Source organism: Aulonocara stuartgranti (genome assembly GCF_965226115.1).
Source record: "Aulonocara stuartgranti genome assembly, chromosome: 12".
Lineage (NCBI taxonomy): Eukaryota > Metazoa > Chordata > Actinopteri > Cichliformes > Cichlidae > Aulonocara > Aulonocara stuartgranti.
Genome location: NC_138948.1, coordinates 33,982,128 through 34,004,310, shown reverse-complemented (window position 1 = coordinate 34,004,310; position 22,183 = coordinate 33,982,128). Strand labels below are relative to the sequence as shown.

At 45.0% G+C, this 22,183-nt stretch overlaps 2 protein-coding genes across 7 annotated transcripts in view; one reads left to right on the top strand and one right to left on the bottom strand.

Moving 5' to 3' along the window:
* Positions 1-22,183, bottom strand: part of LOC309719662 (uncharacterized protein) — a 206,192-nt gene that overhangs the window by 87,060 nt on the left and 96,949 nt on the right. The window lies entirely within an intron of this gene.
* The window catches only part of tet3 (tet methylcytosine dioxygenase 3), a 49,671-nt gene that overhangs the window by 12,501 nt on the left and 14,987 nt on the right, over positions 1-22,183 (top strand). For 3 of the 6 annotated variants that reach the window (XM_082554182.1, XM_082554184.1, XM_082554183.1), the window contains exons 3-4: positions 1,699-1,758; positions 17,127-20,061. In XM_082554182.1, the coding sequence (XP_082410308.1) occupies positions 1,699-1,758; positions 17,127-20,061 (2,995 nt within the window). Of the gene's footprint in view, positions 1-774; positions 910-1,698; positions 1,759-8,689; positions 9,219-12,150; positions 12,630-17,126; positions 20,062-22,183 lie in introns of those variants that run through there. The other 3 variants (XM_082554187.1, XM_082554185.1, XM_082554186.1) reach the window with 3 other exon arrangements.

Sequence of the window (22,183 nt, the reverse complement as noted above, 5' to 3'; positions counted from 1 at the left end):
GTTTCAGGAGATAATTGACAGGCATAGAGAGGACCCATCCCCCCCACATCACACACACACACACACACACACACACACACCTCCCGCCCACCTTCACTTTGTTTCTTTATGTCGGCCATTCTTATATGGTGCTGCACACACACAAACACACACATGAAAATGGAGACCCTTTCTTTTTTTTTGACCTGCTCTTATTTTTTCTCTCTCACTCCGATCTCTCCCCTCTCTCCCTCTCTCACCACCCTCACATGCTCTCCTTCGGTTTCACCCTAGCAGCAGCTCAGCCGGGCCTCTGATTGGTGGACGTGCTGCCTTTGTGTGCTATCTCTAGTGTGACGTCTCTCCGGCGAGCTGTGTATATGTGTGTGTGTGCATTTATCACGAGTGTATATGTTTGTATAGAAATAGAGAGGGGGGAGGGGGTGGTCGAGGGGACATTCACAGAAAGAGAAGAGAGAGAGAGAAATATCAGCAGGAAGGAAAGAGCGATAGCGATCGTTTAGAAAAAAAATCCCTCTTGTATGTGTGTGTATGTGTGTATGCATATGAACGCGTGTGTGTGCGGTAGACCTATTGGCATACGAGCAGGAGCGAGAGAGAGAGGGAGGGAGGGAGGACGGGGGTAGAGCAAGAGAATAAGTGAGAGAGGGCTCATGTAAAGCCAGAATAAAAACACAAGATGGCTTCCTGAATGGGCTGCTGCAACACAGACGGGAGAGAGAGAGACCGAGAGACCGAGAAAGAGGAGTGGAGCGATAGAGAACGAGAGAAAGAGAGAGAGAAGAAAGAGAGCGAGAGAGAGAGATAGGGCTGAAGGAGAGAGAGAGAGAGAGGGAGCCGGAGTCTTCTGATGGGGATTCGGCCAGCGGACGGAGGAGTACAAACCGAGGCAGCTCAGAGGCTTGGAGGGTAAATATTCATCACTCCAGACTATTTTAGGATTGATAGGTGGGTGGGTGGGGGCGTGGAGTGGTGTGGTGGGGGTGGTGGGGATTTGGGGTGGGGTGGGGGGGGTATCGGAGGTTGGCGGGACTCAACTCGAGACACAACACACAATTTAACATTGGGGTCGCGTAGACAAGAAGGTTTTTTCTTTGAGGGGGGGGGGGGGGGGGGTTGCTATTGTTTTCCAATAATAATAAAGATCAGCCCTGCTTTGATCTACCATTTCCATCTATTCCATGCCTCTCTCACTTAACCCGTCCACTTTGGATTCTTTCCCCCTAAGATTAAAGGGGGGGGGGGGGGGGGGGTATGCTGACATCAGATGATCAGACATATATATATTAGAAAGGTTGCACCAAGTCGGGATACAGACATTACATAATTCTATAACTGAAATCGAATCTATTTTGCGTCTCTCATTCGCTGTCCCGGCAGCAGAGGGAAGTGCCGGCTCACTGTTTGAGCAGAAATCAAAGAAAACAGATTTGCGCTTTTTGATGGTCGCTGAGGTTGACAGGAATGGGATGAAGAGACTGCGGATGGCAGAGCCCGTGTGCCGTTGTGTAAAGCTGTAAAGGTGGCACATTAATGCTCAATGATGAGTCTTTTTGAACAGGCCCTTGTCGCATTATTCTATTGATTCTTATTCTTCCCCTCCCTCCCTCTCTCTCTCTCTCTCTCTCTCTCTCTCTCTCTCTCTCTCTCTCTCTCTCTCTGCCCCCCCAATCCCTGTTCTGTTGAATGACTGTAAAGGTGGAATATTTGGACGACAACGGTCAAGGCTGCTTGGGAAGCCCAGAACTGGCAGCTGAGGTAAGAGATGACACTTGATGGGTGGGTTTGAAATAGTGTTTGTGCCCATGTCTGTCGTCTGCGTCTATGCATAATCTCTGCCCGTTTGCTGCTGTTGGATGAGGTGTTAATGTCATGGTTAGTCAGCCCAGTGATCACTTCCTCTTCTCAGTCGGTCTGTATCTGTTTGCCTGTTCTTTAAAAAACAACAACAACAAAAAACTTGATTACGCATGTGTGTAAGAATTGCTTTAACCAGTGTAACTGTTACACAGCTGTGACTGTCCTCGCTCTGTCGCTGGTATGTCATACGCTCCTCTCCCCGGTGGATGCTGCGTTATCCCTCGTATCATCTCTAAGTGGAATATAGTTGTGCCAGATCCCTGGTCTCGTCTTCACACCCGGTCTTTGCCGCCTGGGAACTGACTCTGTTTAATACAGTTGCTCCGAGTTTATGTCTGAGGCGCGCCAAGTTAAAGCGCCCTTACTGATGAAGTGGCGGCATCCTCAGTTTAAAGCGTCCCACGCTGCCCGCTGATTGGTGCCAGAGCAAGGCATGTGTAGATACAAGAGGCCCTGGAAAGGAGGAGGGGAGGAGGAGGAGGAGGAGGAGGAACTCTGCACGTTGGCTCATGAGCTGGGGAGGCCGTCCTGCTTCTCCTAGGTTCTGGAGTCAAATGAGGTAAAGGGAGTAAAAGTTAGTGGGTCACGCATGCGTATACGTAGTTGATTGTCGGGCGTAGTAACCTGTGGCGTGTCGCTGCTGAGTGCTGCTGTTGCCTCAGCTCGCCGGTCCGGGGCACACTCGTCTGTTTATGTGGAAAGGCATGTGGACGGGCGGCGTGCGAAGTTTCATAAAGGAATTTACTGAACATCAAACAATTGTCTGAGTTCTAAGAATCTTGTGAAGTCCTCTCCCAAAAGGGGAAAAAGACAGCTTTGATCTGACTTCTGTCACGTGCGCCGAGAGCGACCTGAAATCCTAGATGAGCGAAATAGATTCACCTCCACATCTGCAGTGATATATGTCAGTGAGTTTCAAATGTCATAAATAGGGTTAGCATGGTTCTATGGTCTACTTTATCTTACCTCTAAGCTGCTTTAATCCCAATCCATATGTGGGCAAGCTCTTTATCTGCAAGGTATATACGACCATCTGGTTTAAAGGGGGAATATAATCTTTTTTGTGTTTAACAAGTTTCTCTGCCTTTATAGTTGTCCTGAGCTCCTGTTTGCAGAGGGTCATGGTTGCCGTGCGGATCCTGGGTGGAGTGTTTATCTCGACCAAGATCTGTTTCCTTGTCAAACATTTCCCTGGTCGCACACAGGCAAACACAGTCTACACCCAACAGACCGAGGGCACCATTTTAGAAAACTAAAATAAGCAGTTACAGAGTATCATTAGGCATGTACAGCCCCAAGAACATTAAACAAAATGGTTTAAAGTGAGTTTGAAAGCAAGTTTGTTTTTCTGCTGTTCAGGAAGCAAAGCTGAATTGAGAGGTGTACCACAGTGGGTTACAGACAGACAGACTGCGCTCGTGTGATTTCTTTCTTTTCTTTTTCTTTTTTTTTTTCCACGCCTATGCACAGGATTTCCTCTTTATGCACGAGGTGAACTTCACACAGGTGGGAAACGAGTCAGAGACAGAGTAGAAACCCTGACGCTGCTGTGTACGTGATGGCACATGGAATGTTTATTAATCACTCGTCGAGCTTTGGAATCCCCGGCCTCATCGGCAAAGGGTTAATACTGACCTAGTTTCCGTGGCAACACTGAATGTCTGATGACATCATTGCTTTAATTTTAGCTGGCGTTCGGCGTCCAAGGTTGGTCACGTGACCAGCTAGCCGGCACCACATGTGCGTATTGTGTGTGTGTTTGTGTAGTAAGTGGTTTGGTGTATAGTACAAACTCAGGAAGTGGAGGGTTTGACATCACCTCTTCCATTCAGTGTTAGCTTTCGATGTATTTACTGTTCTGTGAGGTTTCCACTCAGTCAGTAAAGAAGTGCAGCTAATGGTTTATTCAAATTTGTGTAAACTGTGACTGTGAAGAATTCCCGTAGTTGGTAGACTGGCCTACTTTGAACAGATCTTTCTTGTTGATGCTTTATTTTGGGCATTTGTTATGTTATGTAACAATATTAGTTTTTTTTTCCAAGAAATGAAAGATGCATCTTTACTTCCTGAAAATACAAACTGTATTATGGGAAGTAAAGACTATTTAAACAAAACTACCAAATGGGTTAATAATAACATAGCTTCTGCAATCAAATGCACGTTATTGTAAAACAAGCCACTCCTTCTTTCTTTGTGTTTTGCCAGACTTTGTAGTATTTTTTTTTTAAAGCGGTCTTTAAAAATGCAATAGTTCTCCAGAATTTCAGAAAGGGTTTGTTTGGACAGAGGCTGCTTTTTCACTTATTTTTTCAGCATAGAAAAGGTTGAACCAGTATTATATCTAGTTAGAAAGAGCAAATTTTAAATTGTTTGTAGGCGGTTTGTTACAAGCAGCCTGTCACAATATGACCCAATTTGTTCACATTTTGTGAGTTGAATCTATAAAAAATGTCGAGGATAGCACAGTTTGACAGGGAAAAAATAGTATTTTTGTACCAATAGCAGATTCCCAAGAGCCATCAGCCAAAGGCAAGGAAAAAAATCCAGCAAAGACCTGATACAAGACCTGAGAGATGCATCTAGTCCTGAAATATCTTGTAAAATAATAAATCCAACTTTTTCACACCGTCAATATGGATACAGGAGGTCAGGAGAAAGGTACAGCAGTGAGTGTCTACTATATCTGTAAAACACGTTAGAGGCTCTGTCATGGTTTGAGGCTGCATTTCAGTCAGCAGTGTTAGGGATCTTGTCAAAATTGATCATAATATGAACACAGAAAAGTACGTTTTATTTTTAATCCACCATGCAATACTCTCTGCAGACAATTACAATGATCCCAAACACACTGCCAATGCAGTAAAAGCATACCTGGATAGAAAGACACATAATGGAAGTAGAACACAAAAAGTAGAAACATCCATAAAAGTGATGTGAATGTCATTCAAGAAACCTGGAGAACTATTCCTGAAGACTACTTAAAGAAATGATAAGAAAGCTAGAAGCAAGAAAGAATAAAGATGGCCATACCAAATATTGACTGTTAAGCTTTTAACAACCTCAGTTTTAGGGAACTTTTGAGATGGATACCTCATGAGTAAAACCTCTTTCTGAATGTTCTGAATTAGACAGCGAGCTTGAAGCAAGTTTTCATCAAAACAAGCTGGACACATAGCACTGTGCAGCACATAGACTGTCTACAAAAAGACAGATAAATAATTACCCAGTGTACCCGCATAATCACTTGACACACCTCTGGTCTTACACTGAGGACAGCCTGCTTCAGAAGTCACTTTAGATTAGGGCTGGACCATATCATACCGTTCACGGTAATACGGTATAATGTTGGGCAACGATAAGAAAATGAAATATCGTGATAGAATATGGGTAAAACGTGCATGTGCAGTGCCTTTGTTTTCATACGTACATGGTGGAAAAAGCATGACGGCGACGGAGAACGAGAAGGGAGAAAGCGGACCGTTGAATGAAACAGATGAACCAGAATTGGTTTGTAAAAATGCTGCAACTTCAGTGGTGTGCAACTGGTTTAGCTTTCGTCCGTCAGATACACAACAAAACACTATTTTCGGTAGCGCATGCTAGCGGGCCGTCGTTATTACCGTGTTGTTTGGAAAATACGGCACACTTAAAATCAATCCTTTGATTTTTCTGAAAATCGACAGTGCCCCTTATAATCCCGTGTGCCTTATGTACAAATTCTGGTTGTGTTTACTGACCTCGAAACTATTTTATGTACACGGCGCTCGAAAATCTGTCAAATGTTTTAGTACGACTTTGCTAAGCTACGAAGCCGCACCGCTTGATGGATTGTCGGATCATTACGGCTATCGTAGGCAGGAGCCTCGCGGAGTGATACATACTGTGCTTCAACATAATATTACCGTATTGTGTGTGTATAACCTCTTTTTAAGTTTTGTGGATATTATACATGGTTATGCTGAATATATGTCGGCCAGTTTCCACTGGAAATGCCTTTTGGTTAAACTGTCAGCAAGAAATTTGCACTGTTACATTTTATATAATTCTAATGCACATAAAAAACAGCTGCTTGTTTAAGTGAAAATCATTGATGGGGTTTTTTTTGTTTTGTTTTTTTTTGCACTAATAAAGTTGTGGAGTTTTAAAGTGTTTTGTCTAGTGTCAATTATATCGTCAGTTATATCGTTATCGCAAATTTTCAAATGTATATCGTGATAAATATTTTTGGTCATATCGCCCTGCTCTACTTTAGATGCACTGGTTGAAAAGTAAATGTTCGCCGAGATTGTAAAAGAAAAAGCACTCCCAGGATTTCAAAACATCACATCTCATAGGTCCTTGTGGAATTTGATGTGACATTTTAATTTATACAGTCACCAATAATTGCCTCACTTGTATGCAGTCATTAAGGACTTGCAAAACCCTGAACTATTGTCATGTTTCATTTCTAATTAATGACAATTAGCAGACATTTCTTTCGGCACTGCCTCGCTGGGCTGCTTTGGGTTTCTGTTACTAGTGACCAAACCTGGCGGGGGCCTGGTTTGGTATCCTGCGAGCGCGATGTGTTTACTGCGGTCGGTGGCATCGTTGGTGGTGTCTGATGTTAGAGCGAGGTCGTCAGCCGCACCGTGCCGCAGTTAATAAAAAATGAATGGAGGGAGAAGGGGAGGAGTCGTCAGCTGTTGCTTGAGCTCGAACTCTCGCCTCTCTGGCGGCTGCTCTGCTGCTCCCACTGGGCATCCAGTTTAAACAATCCTGAATCCCACTGCTGCCAGACGCTGCCAGGTTTTATGTAATACAGCCCAACAGCTGTGGGAGTTTTCATGCCATAGTATCAAAACACACACACGAAAAAGGACGATATTAAAGAACAAAGTCTATAACTGGAAGCATACAAGAAAAGCACCGCATCTTATCAGTTTCCAGTAGTTATCTGTTATGAGCCCAGCTTTCACTGGAATGATTAAAAATGCACGCTGAACCTTCACATGTGTGTTGATGTAGACCATCAGCAAACACAGTGAAGGCTTTCTTGTTTTGCCACGGTCGAGCACTGGCCCTTTAAGTCTGGCTACGCCTGACTTGAACATATGGGAAGCTAATCTTAGCCCGAGTCCTGAGAGAGAGACAAGGCTGGCAACCAGCCACCGTGCAGGGGCTGAGGCAGGTTTCTGTTGCTTTATGTCTTTCTCGCTCTCGAGTCTTAAAAATTAATATTGCAACCCAAAAGTCATTACCAAGCCTCTCAGTCAGTGTTTCACCTGTCAGAACACACTCTGCCCATCTTTACTGCTGCGTTCTGTTAATGATTACATCACTGTCCAAACAAGTCTGACCACTCAGCTCTTTTTCAGCACTTGGCATACAAAAGGCGAGCAGGTAGCGGCACGCAGTGTTCTTTCACAGGTTCAAACCGTTCTGAACTCACTTGTTTTTCATTCATTTCCCTTCACCCTGTTTGTCTCAGGTCCAAAAACTTTCTGATAACACATTCTGTTCTGCTCATTGATCCTGCTGTTGTTCAAATCCTGAAGCACAAAGAGCTGTCTCTTAAAAACAGCCCCCCCTTCCCCTTCCTCTTCTTTTTGTGGCTCCACCCTGCTTAACAGCCTCTTACCCGGCACCACCTTTCCCATTTTTTTCCTCCTCTCCTCCTTCGCAAGCCACTCCTCCATTTCTCTTTGTGAGGAATAGCGAGGGGTGGGGTTTGACGGGGGATAGGCGGGTAGGCCTTCCCCCAGCTGGGCAATCCGTGCTGACTTGCACGTGCCAAATGTCAGGAGGTATGACTCAGACTTGATATACACTACGCTGTGGTGCAATCTACACCTAAACATACCCTGAACTTAACACCGTCCTGGCTGAGTGGGGGTTTGGCACGAGTGTGTTTGGACACCAAGCTGAAACAAAGAGAGAAAAACGGCCAAACAGACAGGTGCACAGATGAAATTAGGTGATGCCTGAAAATGAACAATAGGTAAAGAGTCTTGTTGCTCAAGTTACAGTTACAGATGCAGTTACACTTACTCAAACAGGCAGTTTTCTCATTACTGTTTTTATGTGTTTTTCAGAAAACCAGTTATGACTAAAAAAAAACCTAAACCCACACGCTCACGCACACACATGCACACACACACACACGCACACACACACACGCACACACGCATTTTGTAGATTGTATTGTAAAAAATGACTAAACTATACGGAAAATAGTGTAGTGTTCTGAATCATAAGAGAAGCATTAGAATATACATACAGGACTTATTATGCAAATAAAAGTTCACATAAATTCTCCATATGTTGCTGTATCTGTTCTCTGTCTCTAGATAGAAAGGATACAGAACACATTTAAAAGTCTCCCCTTCAAAATATGTTATGATTACGACCTTGGTGCTAAATATAATGTGCCCTATGGTCTCTGGCCCCTCCCCACCAATAAACCCAGTGACCCTCAGTGGACTGTGTGCATACTAGTGTGTACTCTGTGTGTGTGTGTGTGTGTGTGTGTGTGTGTGTGTGTGTGTGTGTGTGTGTGTGTGTGGAGAGAGTGGAGAGAGCTCATTAAAGCATGCCTCTGCATTTGTTGACAGTTGGTGTGCATGCACTGGAGCGTCTGCGTGCATGTGAGCAGTTTGGAGGGGGGGCAGGAAGTGAAAGATAAAGAGATGTGGAGCAAAAAAAAAAGAGAAAGGGAAGGAGGGGGGTGCACACAGTGTGTCAGATCCGATGACCTTGATGCCATTAGAATGCGGGACAATGTGTGCTGGGGATGGGGGCGCACAGAGGTGGATAGAGGAAATGGAATCAGCTGACAGGAAGTGATGTTAGGAGAGGCAAAGGACCCTTGTGTCATGCTCCTGTGAGTTTGGTCACTGCTGGAAACAAATGTTTTTTTAAAGCACGTCTAACAGTGAAATCGCAAGAATTCAACTCCCGGACTGCCTGAAAAGCAAACATTTTGTTCTCTGTCGGTATGCTTCATTCACGTACACCTCCCACTAGCGAGGTGCTGGCAAAAAAAAAAAGCAAATTGAAAAGCTTGTTTCACTGTTTGAGGGTTCTGTGTCAGGACTTCGTTGAAAAGAAGAGGATGACTCAAGCTTTACTCATAAGCGAGCACACACACTGCTGCGGATGGACTTTTGTTGTCAGTCATCCCTCCTACAACCTAGACCTTTCCTCCGTGCTGCTGAGAAAAAGAGCGAGAGCCTGAGAATTGAGAGGGGGAGAGAGATGAGGGCGTGCAGTAACTCATCTTGGATGATAAATGTGACTACACCGTGAAATGAAGTGATCGATGAGGAGTCTTTGTTACCTCTCCTGTGTGTCTCTCAATGCCGAATTACAGGTTTACCGTAAGTGCGATTTCATTTTCACTTAAATGTCAAGCTGCGTGGATTGTTGTTGTCATTTCAAATATCAGGTAACCTCGATGACTCAAAAGTTTGCTAAAGGCACGACTGCCCTGCACTTCTAACGTTCTCTTTCACCGCGCTACAGTTGTGCTCACGAGGTGACTTCACACCAGCTCTGTTGAACAAACCTGAATGGCAGCATTGGAATCCACGAAACGCACGCCAGCATCTTAAAGCGACAACGCGCTTTTCTGCCATTGCTGCTTCGCTTCGGTAGATTTCTATTCCTTTTGTCAGAGATGGCCAGTCCGATGGTGGTGAAGAAATTTTGAGCAATGTCTTATGTGAAATGACACCGATGTAAGCTGATATGAGTCATCAAAGAAGACATGTGCTTGAATCAAGAGCACTCTTACTGTAAATTACTCGTGCCTTCTGACATGGAGCAAACTGTGTCAGCTTACATGCTGTATTTACAGTGTGGGCACATCATGTGTCGGAAACAGCTGAATCCCTTCCCTCATGTTGGTGTTTTGGTCAAACAGCGTTTCTTTGTTTTACTCAGCTGTGGACAGTGACAGAGTCAGGCAGAGTTCATGTTTATTAAGTTCTCTTTCATCCTCTTTGCCTCGCTCTCCAAATTTTGGATATAAACTATGGAAGTGCTAACTTCACATAAGATGGGACTGTTTAAGGAGCCTGTTGTGTTCAGGAGATGTCTAAAATGAGGAAGTGTGCGTACAGAACAGATTCAGGGGTTAAGCCAAATGCTGAGTGAGAAACGCTGTGTCACTACAGTCGGGGGAGTGAGCGAGTGAACACCAGCCAGCCGGGTGAATAAAAAGAGCGTGCTTTCTGAGCTTCAGTTTTTTTGGTGTGGTTTTGGTGATGGTGGGCATGTGCTCGGGATGACACGCGCCCACCCAGTGGTGGAGGCAAGCGTCCTGGTGGGAGACACTGATGACGATGACGGTGACGGTACAGCTACGTCACCGCCACATGTGTTTCCTACCTCTCTCGCTCACTATACTCTCCCTTCCCACTCATTGGCCCTCCCTGGTCACGTGACCTTAATGCTCTACTTCTCCTTCCCCTTCCTTTTTAGACGGCTCGGGCTGTGTTTCTCTTTGGGATTGACGCTCATCTGTGTGTGTACATATGAAATTGTGCGGCAACAACGAGACAGACAGTGTGTGCAATTTTATAGCGCCAGAGAGCGAGCGCGTGAGAAAAGTGTTGGAACGGTAATGCAATAAGCTATGCTGGATGGAGGCAAAAAGCTCGGGAAACAAAACAGTAGAGACGAATTGAGAAAGAGAGAGAGAGAGAGAGACAGGCAAAGGCAGATTGAAGATGCCAGAGAAAATGAGAGACCAGGAGAGACAGGGAAAGCCAAAGGAAGTGAAGCAGGGAAGGGCTACAGAAGTTAATCCAGCCACAGTGCAGTGTAGCTCACACATGCTCAGTAATATAAGAGAAAAACACTACGCAGGAGCTGACAGCGATCTGCATGAGGGAGACGGCCATAATACCCAACCTCCTCCTCCTCTTCCTGGTTAAATCTTCTCCAAAACTCCAGCAATGTAGGAGCGAAGAGAGGACCGCAGAGCCGGTCACCCAGAGGCGATGACGGCGTTCATAATGATAATGCCAGTGACATCAAGGAAAGGCGACAATGGTGAGGAATGGGAGAACGTTGTCACACGCTGGCGGACGGGTAGGACAGAAGCCATCGATGAACTGTGATTAGTCGGCTCCTCGCGGTCTTCATTCGGCAGCAACCTCCTGACCCTTTTTCTGTTTGTGCCACTCTCGTACCTCTGGTTACAGAATCAGTATCACACGAACAGCTGATCAACTCTGCACGTTTCAACAGTGTACTCCACAGATTTCCCTCTTCCTATCTCCACTCTGTTCCTCTTGCTCACCGATGTTGAAGAGTCGTGCCCCTCTCACTCTCCATTGCCCAATTCAGCCGCCTTGCTGCTTTACTCCTGAGCATATAGGTCTTCTTTCGTTTGCTTCCCGACATCTGCAGGAGTGAGTTGACATCATAGAGTGTTGGTGATTTCTTTTAAACCAAGTGACCCTGAGCTTCCTGCAGTCGGAAGCCTTCTACTTTGCGTTTGCGTCCTTTGGATCTTGGATTAAAGGGCCGGCAACAGCGCCAGCAATCCTCTCCCTCTCTTGCGAGAGCATCCTAGAGGATCTGTTATCAGTCACAGGTGTAGGTCTGAAGCTTTTCCTGTCACACGAGGAACAGGGAAGCGATGTGAATGCGGACAGGAATGAAAATGGAGATGGAACAACCATCATCGGTGGTTTCTCCTTCGGCCCGCGGTGGAGCCCAATCTAGATGGAGCAAAAATGTCCGCGAGGAAAAAAAACGGATGTCGTTTACAAAAGGCATAAACAAGGAGTGTAATGATGCTTTTCTCTGCTCCCTTTTCTCTCTTTCTTTTTTTCCCTGTGTTGATGCCATTGCGCGATGAGATTGCGTTTTCGTTTGCAAGCCGCTGGTTTGCCTCTGCGGTCGAAAGCAGAGAAGCTCTGTCACACTCAGAATTGCCAGTATGGGGCTTATGGCGATAAACAAAACACACACACAGACAGAGATAGAGCCTTATATATAACATAATCTAATGCAGCAGAGCACATAATGTGGAATGGGTGTGGATAGAGACCGAGAGGGGTTTTCTCACTGGTAAGGAGCTCTGCTGCACTGTGCTGTTTCCAAGGCTGCTGCTGCTGCTGCTAGCAACTATCCCCCCACCGCTCTCTGTGTTTCTGCTCACTGCGCACTCCTCCATTCCATTCGTACGTGCCCGCTGTGGCTTAGATAATGGCCTCTCGCTCTAAACACACACTGAAAAGCGCGAGAGAGAGAGAGGGGAGAGGAGATGGAGGGAGAGGCTGCGCGAGAGGGAGGGCAATGGAGGGAGGGAAAGAGAGAGGGGAGGAGGAGGAGGAGGAGGGGAGGTGAAGGTGGGGGCTGCGAGGAGAAGCCGACTGCATCTGTAGTGAAGAGAAAGAAAGAGGATATTGAAAAAGGGAAGGGAGGAGCAGACAGAGATAATGAGAAAGGAAAAAGCAGAGAACAGAAAGCGCTGGTCATAAGAATAGGCAAGAGAATGAGAAACGTGTGCGGTGTGCTGGGGGGAGGTGTGCGCTGTGCGTGCGGCTGGCCGTGTGTGAGTGCATTTATGTGTGTGTCACCGCTCGCTCTGTCTGCGCGCCGCCCGGGCTGGGAGAAATAGAAAAAAAAAAAAAAACGAGGAATACAACCCCCCAACAAGGCCAGATCGCTCGTGGACTGCTGCTGCACCGGCGAGCAATTCTCATGCTACTCTCTGTTTCCTCTTCTGCTCCCCACTCTTCGACCGGCAGCCCCGTCTGGACGTCTAGGACGACGTAAGTACGCGTTTGCTGTGTCCTAGAGGCTCTCAGCCAGCTTCATATTGTCAGGGTCTCTGCTTAATGTTCGGCACGACAGCAAAAAGGGGAAGGGGAGGGGGTGGGAGAAGAGGGAGGAGGATAAGAGGGAGGATGAGTTGGTGTTGGATTTAGGTTCAGCTGTCTACTCACAGGCTCTCGCCACCGCCGCCGCCACCTCTACTATCCTCACATATTCTGTCTCCTCCCTCCAGTGTCAGGGTTAAAGAGCACTCTCACAAACAAAACTGCACAGGCTTGTCTCGTTTAAAGGGCTCCCAGACTCAAGTGTCTGGTCTACCAGGTTCTACAAGGTCTAAGCCAGTTGGGCTGGTTGGTGTTTTTGGATACACTTTGTGCCGTTTTTGTGTGTCAAGTCTGCACAAGTGTGTTTGTGTGCGACACAGAGAGAATACAACAGGCTATGTGTAAATATTTGCAAAAGCACGTGGTTTGTGCAGTTTGGGCAGCCGGGTAGGTGTGAAGCGGTGCAGGTGTCAGCGCAACATTTCACAATTTGGACTGGTTTTAGATCGACTAAGTTTTGTCAAAAGAGCCTTTAATGTGTGTGTGTGTGTGTGTGTGTGTGTGTGTGTGTGTGTGTGTGTGTGTGTGTGTGTGCGGTGGAGGAGGGTTTGGGTTTGTTTGGCGTCAAAGCTCAGCGAAGTCCATTTGTTCCGGGTGTTCAGCTTCGAACCCCTCTGACCTTTCTTTTGCTGCGTTTTGTGTGCACAACTGTGAAAAAAGGAGGAAAAGAGAGTGTCAGTGTGTGACTGTGCGTGATTGTGGGTTCGTAGGTTATGCAGTCTTGCAGTCGCTCTGTTTCAACACACTGCAGTTTTCATAACTGCACGCAGCTACCTCCACCCCCCCTTCCTCTTTCCCATCTGATGCTACTGATAGTAAAAACATGGGGCCTCTCACGTATTGCATGCCGGCTGTTCGCTGCACCCTCCTCTAAAACTCTCCGGTTTCCAAACCAGCTTCACCTCTCACCCATAACACCAGCAACCCCCCCTGGGAGCCGCCTGCTAGACACCCAGTACAGAAAGTGAATTCAGAAGGCTTACAGAATGTCCAGTAATTAGCCACTTCAAAGGCTCATTTCAATAATATTCAAATGATGGGGAAGCTGGACATCAGGCTCACTTCTGCTACCGCACACTAATGGAGCTACAAACTGAAGCCCTTTTCTTTCTTTCTTTTCTTCTGGTGGGGATGATCTAATACTGAGTGATTCAGATCTACATACATTATATATTTAAAAGTGTATGCATAAAACAAATAACGTCTTCCTCTGCAACATGATCTTCAAGCATCTTCTAGTTTTTTGGGCTCTTTAAACTGAACACAACTGCACAAAGCATGCAGCAGGTGCGAATTGAAGCATCTCAACTATTTACTGTAATACAGCCTGCAGACTTCCCTCTGTGTTGCTAGCACATCTAATGTAGTCATATAGTGCCACTGTTTCACTCTCCTGTGAACCTCTGAGCAAGTTCAAATGCAACAACATGAACTCTGTCAATGATTTCTGAAGCTGCCCTTGGATTATCTTTGTTTGCTTTTCTTCTCTGCTGGATTCATTATAATATAATCTACAAGGAACCAACCTGAAGACTGAATGGCTTGTACACTCACTGGTTTTATTTGCAAACCACATCTGGACTTAATGTATTAAGATCACTGAGATTTAGACAAATTTAACAACATAACTTTTGAAAGATCGACACCACTTTACATTTTGTTCCATTGTTCAAGCAGACTAAAATAAAAAGTTTGAAAATGTATTTCAAGATGACCAGGTTGGCATTTTGACTTGGAGGAAAAGAGATAATAGTATAGAGCTGCAATCTCCGAAAAAAGGAAGTCAAACTATGAATAGCCTCACAGTCTACAGTCATTTTAGATATGGAGAAACCAGAAATCAGAAATGAAAACTAGTGAATCAAATTCCTGAACTGCTACACTAATGTTTGAAAAGCACATGGTTTATAGCACAAGCCACTGTCACTACATATATATACATGCTCAGTGATCACGTTTCAACAATGTGGAAACACTGAAAGCTTAAAATGAGTAATCATCACACAAAATGTCCCTAAAAATGGCTTGCTTTGACTTGAGATGGATGTCATAGTAACTAATGACGCAGAAACAATAAAGCACAGATTTAAAACTGCAGCAGTGTTTTAATTGTCCTGTATGAGTCGACCCTCTGTACTGTATCAAGCTGAGAGGGGCAGTCACTTGGGATTCTGGACAGTTTTGTGTCAGAGAAAGCAAAGACTCATGGGACTGTTAATGTTATTGAATTAAAAAAGTGCTATCATCGGTCAATTTCTGTGCAGTGTTATGTGCAATATGTGTCCATTAGTAATGCGCTTTTACTGTATAAATGATAACTTAAGCTATCCTCCTATAGCTGTGGGGTGCTTGATGCTTGGGAGTGTCTGTAAATTATTGAATTAAACTAGTGAATTTGCTTTTTCAACCACTTCCCATGCAAGCCCAGCATCAAATCAACTGTGAAACCTGACTTGGGAAGTATTGTGCCTGCTGAATCTACTGCGTGATCAAGCCAAAAGACCACATGATAACAATCTATAATCTGAATCGTAGAACTAATCAATAATCACATGATTAATGTTGCATGTGGTCACTCAGATGGAAAACCTCTTACTTTAAGTGAAGGCTTAAAGTCTGACTCACCAATGTATGAGTTGTTTTTTTGCAGCCTGTTTTCATGAGACCTCTTTGCATCACATTTAAACACAACAGGCAGACTTCACTTTTTGATGTGCAGGGTTTCTGTTGTGAAGTGTGTCTTTTAACACAAATCACATTCTTTTCCTAAATGTTAACAAGGACTTTTGTTACACTTATCCAATAAGTGGAAGCAAAGATGAAAAGAGAGCGCAACGAAACGAATTAAAGGGACAACAAAGCAGCACACAGTATGAAAGATTCAAATAAGATGCAAAACATGGTCTCCTGATATTCCTGTTCCTGTACATCTCTAGGTGTAGGACATAGGACTGCCACCAAAAGATATAACCAGCCACTGGTGTCCCACATAACAGTGTTGCTTAAATCACAAAAACAGAAAGGTTTTTGGTCTTATTTTATACTGAAAATTCTGGTTCAGAAGTGGTGACATGGAAGCAGATTGTTTTCCGTTTGCTTCTGCTTTCACTATTTGACCTTCCCCAACTTCCTAAAAATAGAATGGGTCTTTAAATAAGCATTAATCATATGATACATAATCTGCTGGGGGGTTATATCCAGTATGTATTCAAACTAAACACCAGTGCATACATACAGGGGTTAAAACCCTCTGTGTTGGTGTCATGACAAAATAACTGTATTGTTCAATCATGAGGCTGTGTTAAAATGTCCCTTCACTCTTGAACAAAGGACACCAGTATTTTGTAAATCCACACTTGGTCAGCAGTTCTCTCAGATAAATCTCATGACTGTACTTTCAACATCCATAGCAGTTTGATCTTTGCTCAGCTTGATTTATATCTACTGATGAGTAGCTGTTAGACAGGAGATTATCTTTAGATATTCAGGCCAATTTGGGTTTACCATTTAAGGTCTTGTTTCAGAGGAAATGAATTTTGGTCTTGTAAAAAATGAGTCTACAAACCCAGTAAACAGAGCTGTGCTGCTCACATCCAGACACTTAGTATATAAAAGAACTGAAGACATTTCTTGATTCTATACACTTTGGTAAAATGGCATAGGCCATAATGAATCCACTTCTTCACTATCCGATTTGATTTATTATTTTATAATTTACATTTAGAAATTATAAACATTTACACGTTCTAATCAAGTAATTGTGTTTCTGAAAAGCTACATTAAGCATTTGACTTGTTTCCCTTATTGGTTTCTTGAGATAAGAGTAAAATGCTGATAAGTCCTCAGTGTTTTTTTTTTTTTATATTTCCAGTAATAAATTATGAAAACAGAGTCCAAGGATGTGGATTTGTACTGCATTTTCTTTTCTCTGTGCTTCCCACATCTGGCTCACAATGTCTCCTAACACCACTGCCTGCTTTGTATAGCCCAGCGGATCTCAAGTAGAACGTCCATTTATAAACAACTGTGGAATTTTGTCACGTGACCTGTGACTTACCAGTTGTAAAATAAGCCCACTGAATATGAGAAGAGTTTACACCAGCCTTACTGGTGTGACCCGGAGAAACTTTATGCTATGCATGTGTGAGAGGTGGGTGGCAAACTCTGGATAAGAGCTGGAAAGAAGGGAATGGAGTCCTGGATTACTGGGTTGATACTCATCCAAGGAATGCTGTAATAGTAACTACTGAATGCCATGAGTACATTTAGTATAGCATAATCTAGTTTAGCACAATTACTATTTTAAAGCCATACCTAATGTGTACGATGTGCATCTGAATCCATTGTTTTTCACATCCTCATTATCTGTGCTCTGTGTTTGTCTTTTAGACTGTTCACAAAGTTACTTCAGTGGATGGCCCCAGAAGTGGAGGCCAGATGGAAATTGGGTCACATGACCGCCTCCAGGAAGGCGCGCTGAGCCTGGAACTGGCCAATGGGGTGAATCAGTACCCTAATGATGGTGAGCCATCTATAGAAACAGAGCAGCAGTGTGCAGAAAGCGTGCTGCCAAGGCAGTGCTGGGTGCCTGGACATGGCAAGGTCAGCGACACCCAACAACAGCAAACGTGTGGTGCAACCCCTGCTGAACCTGTACACCATGCAGACATGGAGGATGCTCACAATCTGGTGGCTTTTTCTGCTATTGCTGGCTCACTGCCTCATTCTTCCTCCTCTTCCTGCCACCTCTTGCAGGCTACTACAGCCTATTTGTATGAGAAGTTTACCCAGGAAACAGGCGCTGGGAAGGCTCAAGCTAGAATCTCTGCAGGGGCTCCTGAGGGTAGCTGCCCACCTTCAGAAGACCTGGAGACCTTACAGAAAGCACTGAGCCAAGCAAAACATGGACACAAGCCTCCCAATTGCGACTGTGATGGGCCTGACTGTCCAGACTACCTTGAATGGCTGGAAAAGAAGATAAAATTAGCAACCAATGAGGATCAAGGCTCCCACAAACTGGTTGATACTCCCTCACATTTACAACCTCACATAGAGCAACCCCATTTGCTGCATCACTCTCAGACCTACCAACAAGTAAATGGTGGCCACCATCTGTCTATTTCATGCTCCCAGCAGCAACAGGAAAGCCAAGGCACTCACCCAGATCAAGTGCCCTGCTCCAAACCACCGATTCCTTGCTCGCCACAGGTGCTCTCCATAGCCAAGGAGAAGAACATCAGTCTTCAGACAGCCATCGCCATAGATGCTCTGACACAGTTATCTGGTACTAGCCCACAAACTGCCTCTTCCCCAGGTCAAACCCCCTACACAAATAACCTCCATCACCATCAACACAACCAAAACACCGCATCTCAGCCTCTTAATGGCATTGGCATGATCCCATCCTCTTCTGGCACCTACTCATCTTCTTCACGCTCTCAGTCTGTCCCTCCAGGACTACAAACTAGCCAGCAGGCCCTAGAGTCATGTGAGCACCACAGACCCCAATCCCAGGGCCATCCGCCCCATGTTACCCCTGTCCAGTCCTCTACCTCTCCCTTCCCGTGTCAGGGAAAACCACCAGGCTTCAACCCGAATCCCCTGCAGTGGCAGCAAGCCTCAGGCACAGGATCTGAACACAGAAATCCATGGATGTGTGTGAAGTCTGAGCCTCAGTCTCACCTTGCCACTGCACCTCATAGTAGCTCAGACCCCATGTCAGAGCTCAAACAGCTGCTTGGTGACACCAGTAGCAAGTTTAGCAAAATTCCTTTTAAGCTTCCAGCTTCGCAACAACTTAGCTTGAACCAGAATGGGACTGTCCAGGCCCAGGATAACCCGGCATTGGTCAGGATAAAACAAGAGTCAGACTCTGCTGACCACTATCATCACCCTGCCTCCATGGGACATTATGGTATGGCTAATGGTCAGCACCAGGGTCAGCACTACCCTGGCACTCCCCTCTCTCCTGGCCAAGCAGCCATTAGCCACTCCACTCAGGCAGCTCTACAACAGCACCTTCACTACAAGAGGAATCTTTTCTCAAACCACCCCTCTGGCTTTGGAGGCATTGGCCCACGTGGGCCTCTGGCTTGCCAAAATTTGAAAAAATGGTGGCCACAGATGGATGCAGAGGCCCTGTCACATCTGGCCATCAAACAGGAACCCAAGAGGAAAAAAATCAGCCAAGGATCTCCTGGTCTTAAAGCTATGACTGAGACGTTTTTGGGTCCTCCCCTTCCCAAACCCAAACAGATAATCATCAAGAAGCCCAAACAGAAAGCCTCCATGCCAACCTTTCTGCCTCAGACTCAGATCACCACACAGAAACCACCAGTCCACATGATGGACAGATCCGCACCCCTGGCCAAACTGCAACTAGGTCCACTCGACCAACTGCCCCTCCACAGTAACTTCACTCAGGCTGCTGCTGCTGCAGGCCTCCCTGCCCCAGCCCAATCTCAGGTATCCATTTTCAATTCCTCAATGACACCCACTTCCACTGTTTCTGTTCCATCAGAAAACACTCCAGACCAGCTGGGCCCTCTACTCCCACCTGTGGGCCTTGCAGCTCACAATAAGTCAGAAGAGATGGGCAGCCTGGCCTCCAGTAATACCAGCACCATGACACCTATGACCTCCACATCCTCACCCAGCACCTCAAATGTACCAAGCGTCTTTAACTTGGACCCGAAGTACGAAGAGTTGATCCGCCAGTTTGAGGCTGAATTTGGGGACTCAGTTCCAGACGTATCTGCCAGTCAGCCCGTGGAGGAGACTGCTACAGCCCCAAAGTCAGGGAATGAATCCCTGAGTAGTCCTCAGGACCTCAGTCCTGCATCATCATCCACCTCCCAGCCACTTCCCTTAATTTCCACAAGTCAACCCACCCCCACACCTCATCGAGATCATCAGATGGGAATGAGCAAAGATGAGTCCAGGACCCAAAGTGAGGCATCCTTGAGCCAGGCATCTACAGAACGGCCTATGGAGATGCAGCACAGGGAGTCTGTTCAAGTTCCTCTGAAACAGGAAGATATAGTGGAGAGGCAGCAGCAGTCCAGAGTGGTGCAGGATACTTTTAGCATGCCAGCTTCTCCGCTGTCAAAACGAATGAAAATTGAATCCTCGGGTGATATAACAGTATTGTCCACCACCTGCTTTTCTGAGGAGGACACACCAACTAAGGAAGGTGTGCCCTCTTCACCATCTCTCAAAGGCTTCTTGGACTCTCCTTTACGCTATCTTGACACACCCACTAAGAGCTTGCTAAGTACTCCTTCCAAGGATCTTCAGGCAGAGTTTCCCACCTGCACCTGCGTGGGTAAGTTTTTGCATCTCAGCCTCTGCTTATGGTCACACAGCTTACTTTCCATCCACAAAGTGCATTTCAGACACAAATTAGAAATAGTCTAACAATAATCAGTCTTCTGAAAACATTACTTATTAATCTCTGACTAGAGATCAATTTGAGTCTTTGTCAATTTGAGCACATTTCGTTATCTTTGGAAATGTTTTATTCCTCCACTAAAATAATCAGCCTATTATGTGGCCATTGTAAGCATTTCACTTTGCTTATTGATGTAAACAGATTGACTTTTAGATTTTTTCACCCCATTCCCACCCCAGTTCTTTCTGGTTTTCTGGTTGGTTGCAGCTAAGAAAGAATGTGCAAGTTGCCAGGGTGCGTGGTAGTGACCATCTAGACTGTGACAGTGAGGGCCAATAAAGGCAACATGCAGGAACAATAGCAGTGGTGGCAGAAGGACTCTTTTGTGTGGGTTTGGGTCTTGCAAGCAAGCAGAACAGAGCCTTTGTTAGACAGAATGGAGTTCAGTCCCATAGTTTGGGTAGCACCCTGTTTAGGGAAGCCTATTTATTTACAACCAAGTAGGTGGTCCTACAGTTGAAATGTTTCATTTAAAGACATTATATGCTGGAGATTTAATTTGTTAGACTACACTCACGTTATTCTAATGCATAGTGTCTCAGTAAGTCATTAATTAATAACTCAGTAAATCTGAATATTGCTGCGTTAGCTAATGTGGATAATAGTTTATTAACTCGACACACAAACCAAATAACGAGAGACTGTGTTCTCAGGCAGGCTACTAAGAAATGACACCCTGTTTCTTGGAGTTACTGTGTACCAGTTGCCCACATTGATTTTATCTCCCAGTCAACACTTGTCACTGTATGATGACAAAACTATACCATAAACAGATAGATGTTGTCACTGTGTCCACCTACAACAGCATTTCCAGTCAGTCTCTCTGACAAGGCAAAAAATCCTTTTTGTGATATAAGTATAATACAGAAAGCTTTTTTTACTGCAACATTTGATTGACAACTTTGATTAAAAATCGATTGTGATCTAACAGCCACACAACAGCCACTCGATGTACACGGACTAGTTTTAGGACTCCCATTTTTCAAACAAATATAAATATGTTTATGTTATTTACGCATATGCATGTGTAATTTATGGAATCTTTTGTATTGCATGTACATTGTATTCCATGCATTGCACAGCCTTTTAAGCCTGTTGTGTGACTGACTCAGAAAGCCCAAGAAGTGTATCCAGGGGTTAGGTTGGCTGGTCGGACGAGTTGTTTTACAACCAAGACTAGACGTGGAGAAAACGGGTAAACTGACAGTTTGCTGGGTGTGGATTTGGGATGGATTAAGGCCTGGTCCATAAAATTGTGTTGCATCTGAGCACTAAAAGGAGTGCACAGCAGTGGGAAGAGCAGTGTCAATGACACACACTTGCTAACCATGTGGTGTTACTAGGGGTAAAGACCAACAAACAACAAGCCTTCATAATTATGTTACACATTTCCTTTTCTAAGCAGTATAGCATAACACTGCATAGGAATTTGTTGTTTTTAACACAGACAGGATACAGTATATACATATACACACATATTTTTTTTCTTTGCACATAAATGGACTATGACTACTCCATTTCCTGCCATGAACCACGCCCTGGAGCCTCCTTTCACCAGCAGCAGAATGTGACCTCATGTTGCCTCTGGACACAACCACACATACATACAAACACAACACACACACAGAGTGGAAGACCGCATTTTAATCATCTGATAGTGTGGAGCGCATTAAGGGCATTTTTGGTAATGTTGGCATCCACAGTTGTACTTTAGAAATGATACAAGAGCAAGAACAACACAATGTTAGTTTAACAACACACAGTTAGCTGATACAGCTGGGCAATGCGAAATTCCTCGAGGCCATCATACCATTAATCTGCACAGTATCTCATAGAAAATGTAACACTGAAGTCATAGGGTGTGGTTTAAAACCATAGGTTTTGTGCAGGGGAATGGTCAAATGCTCACACATACTCATGCACAACATCACCTCAGATGTACACAAAACACACACACTAACACTCCCTCTAAACATCCCTACATACTGAGTCACAC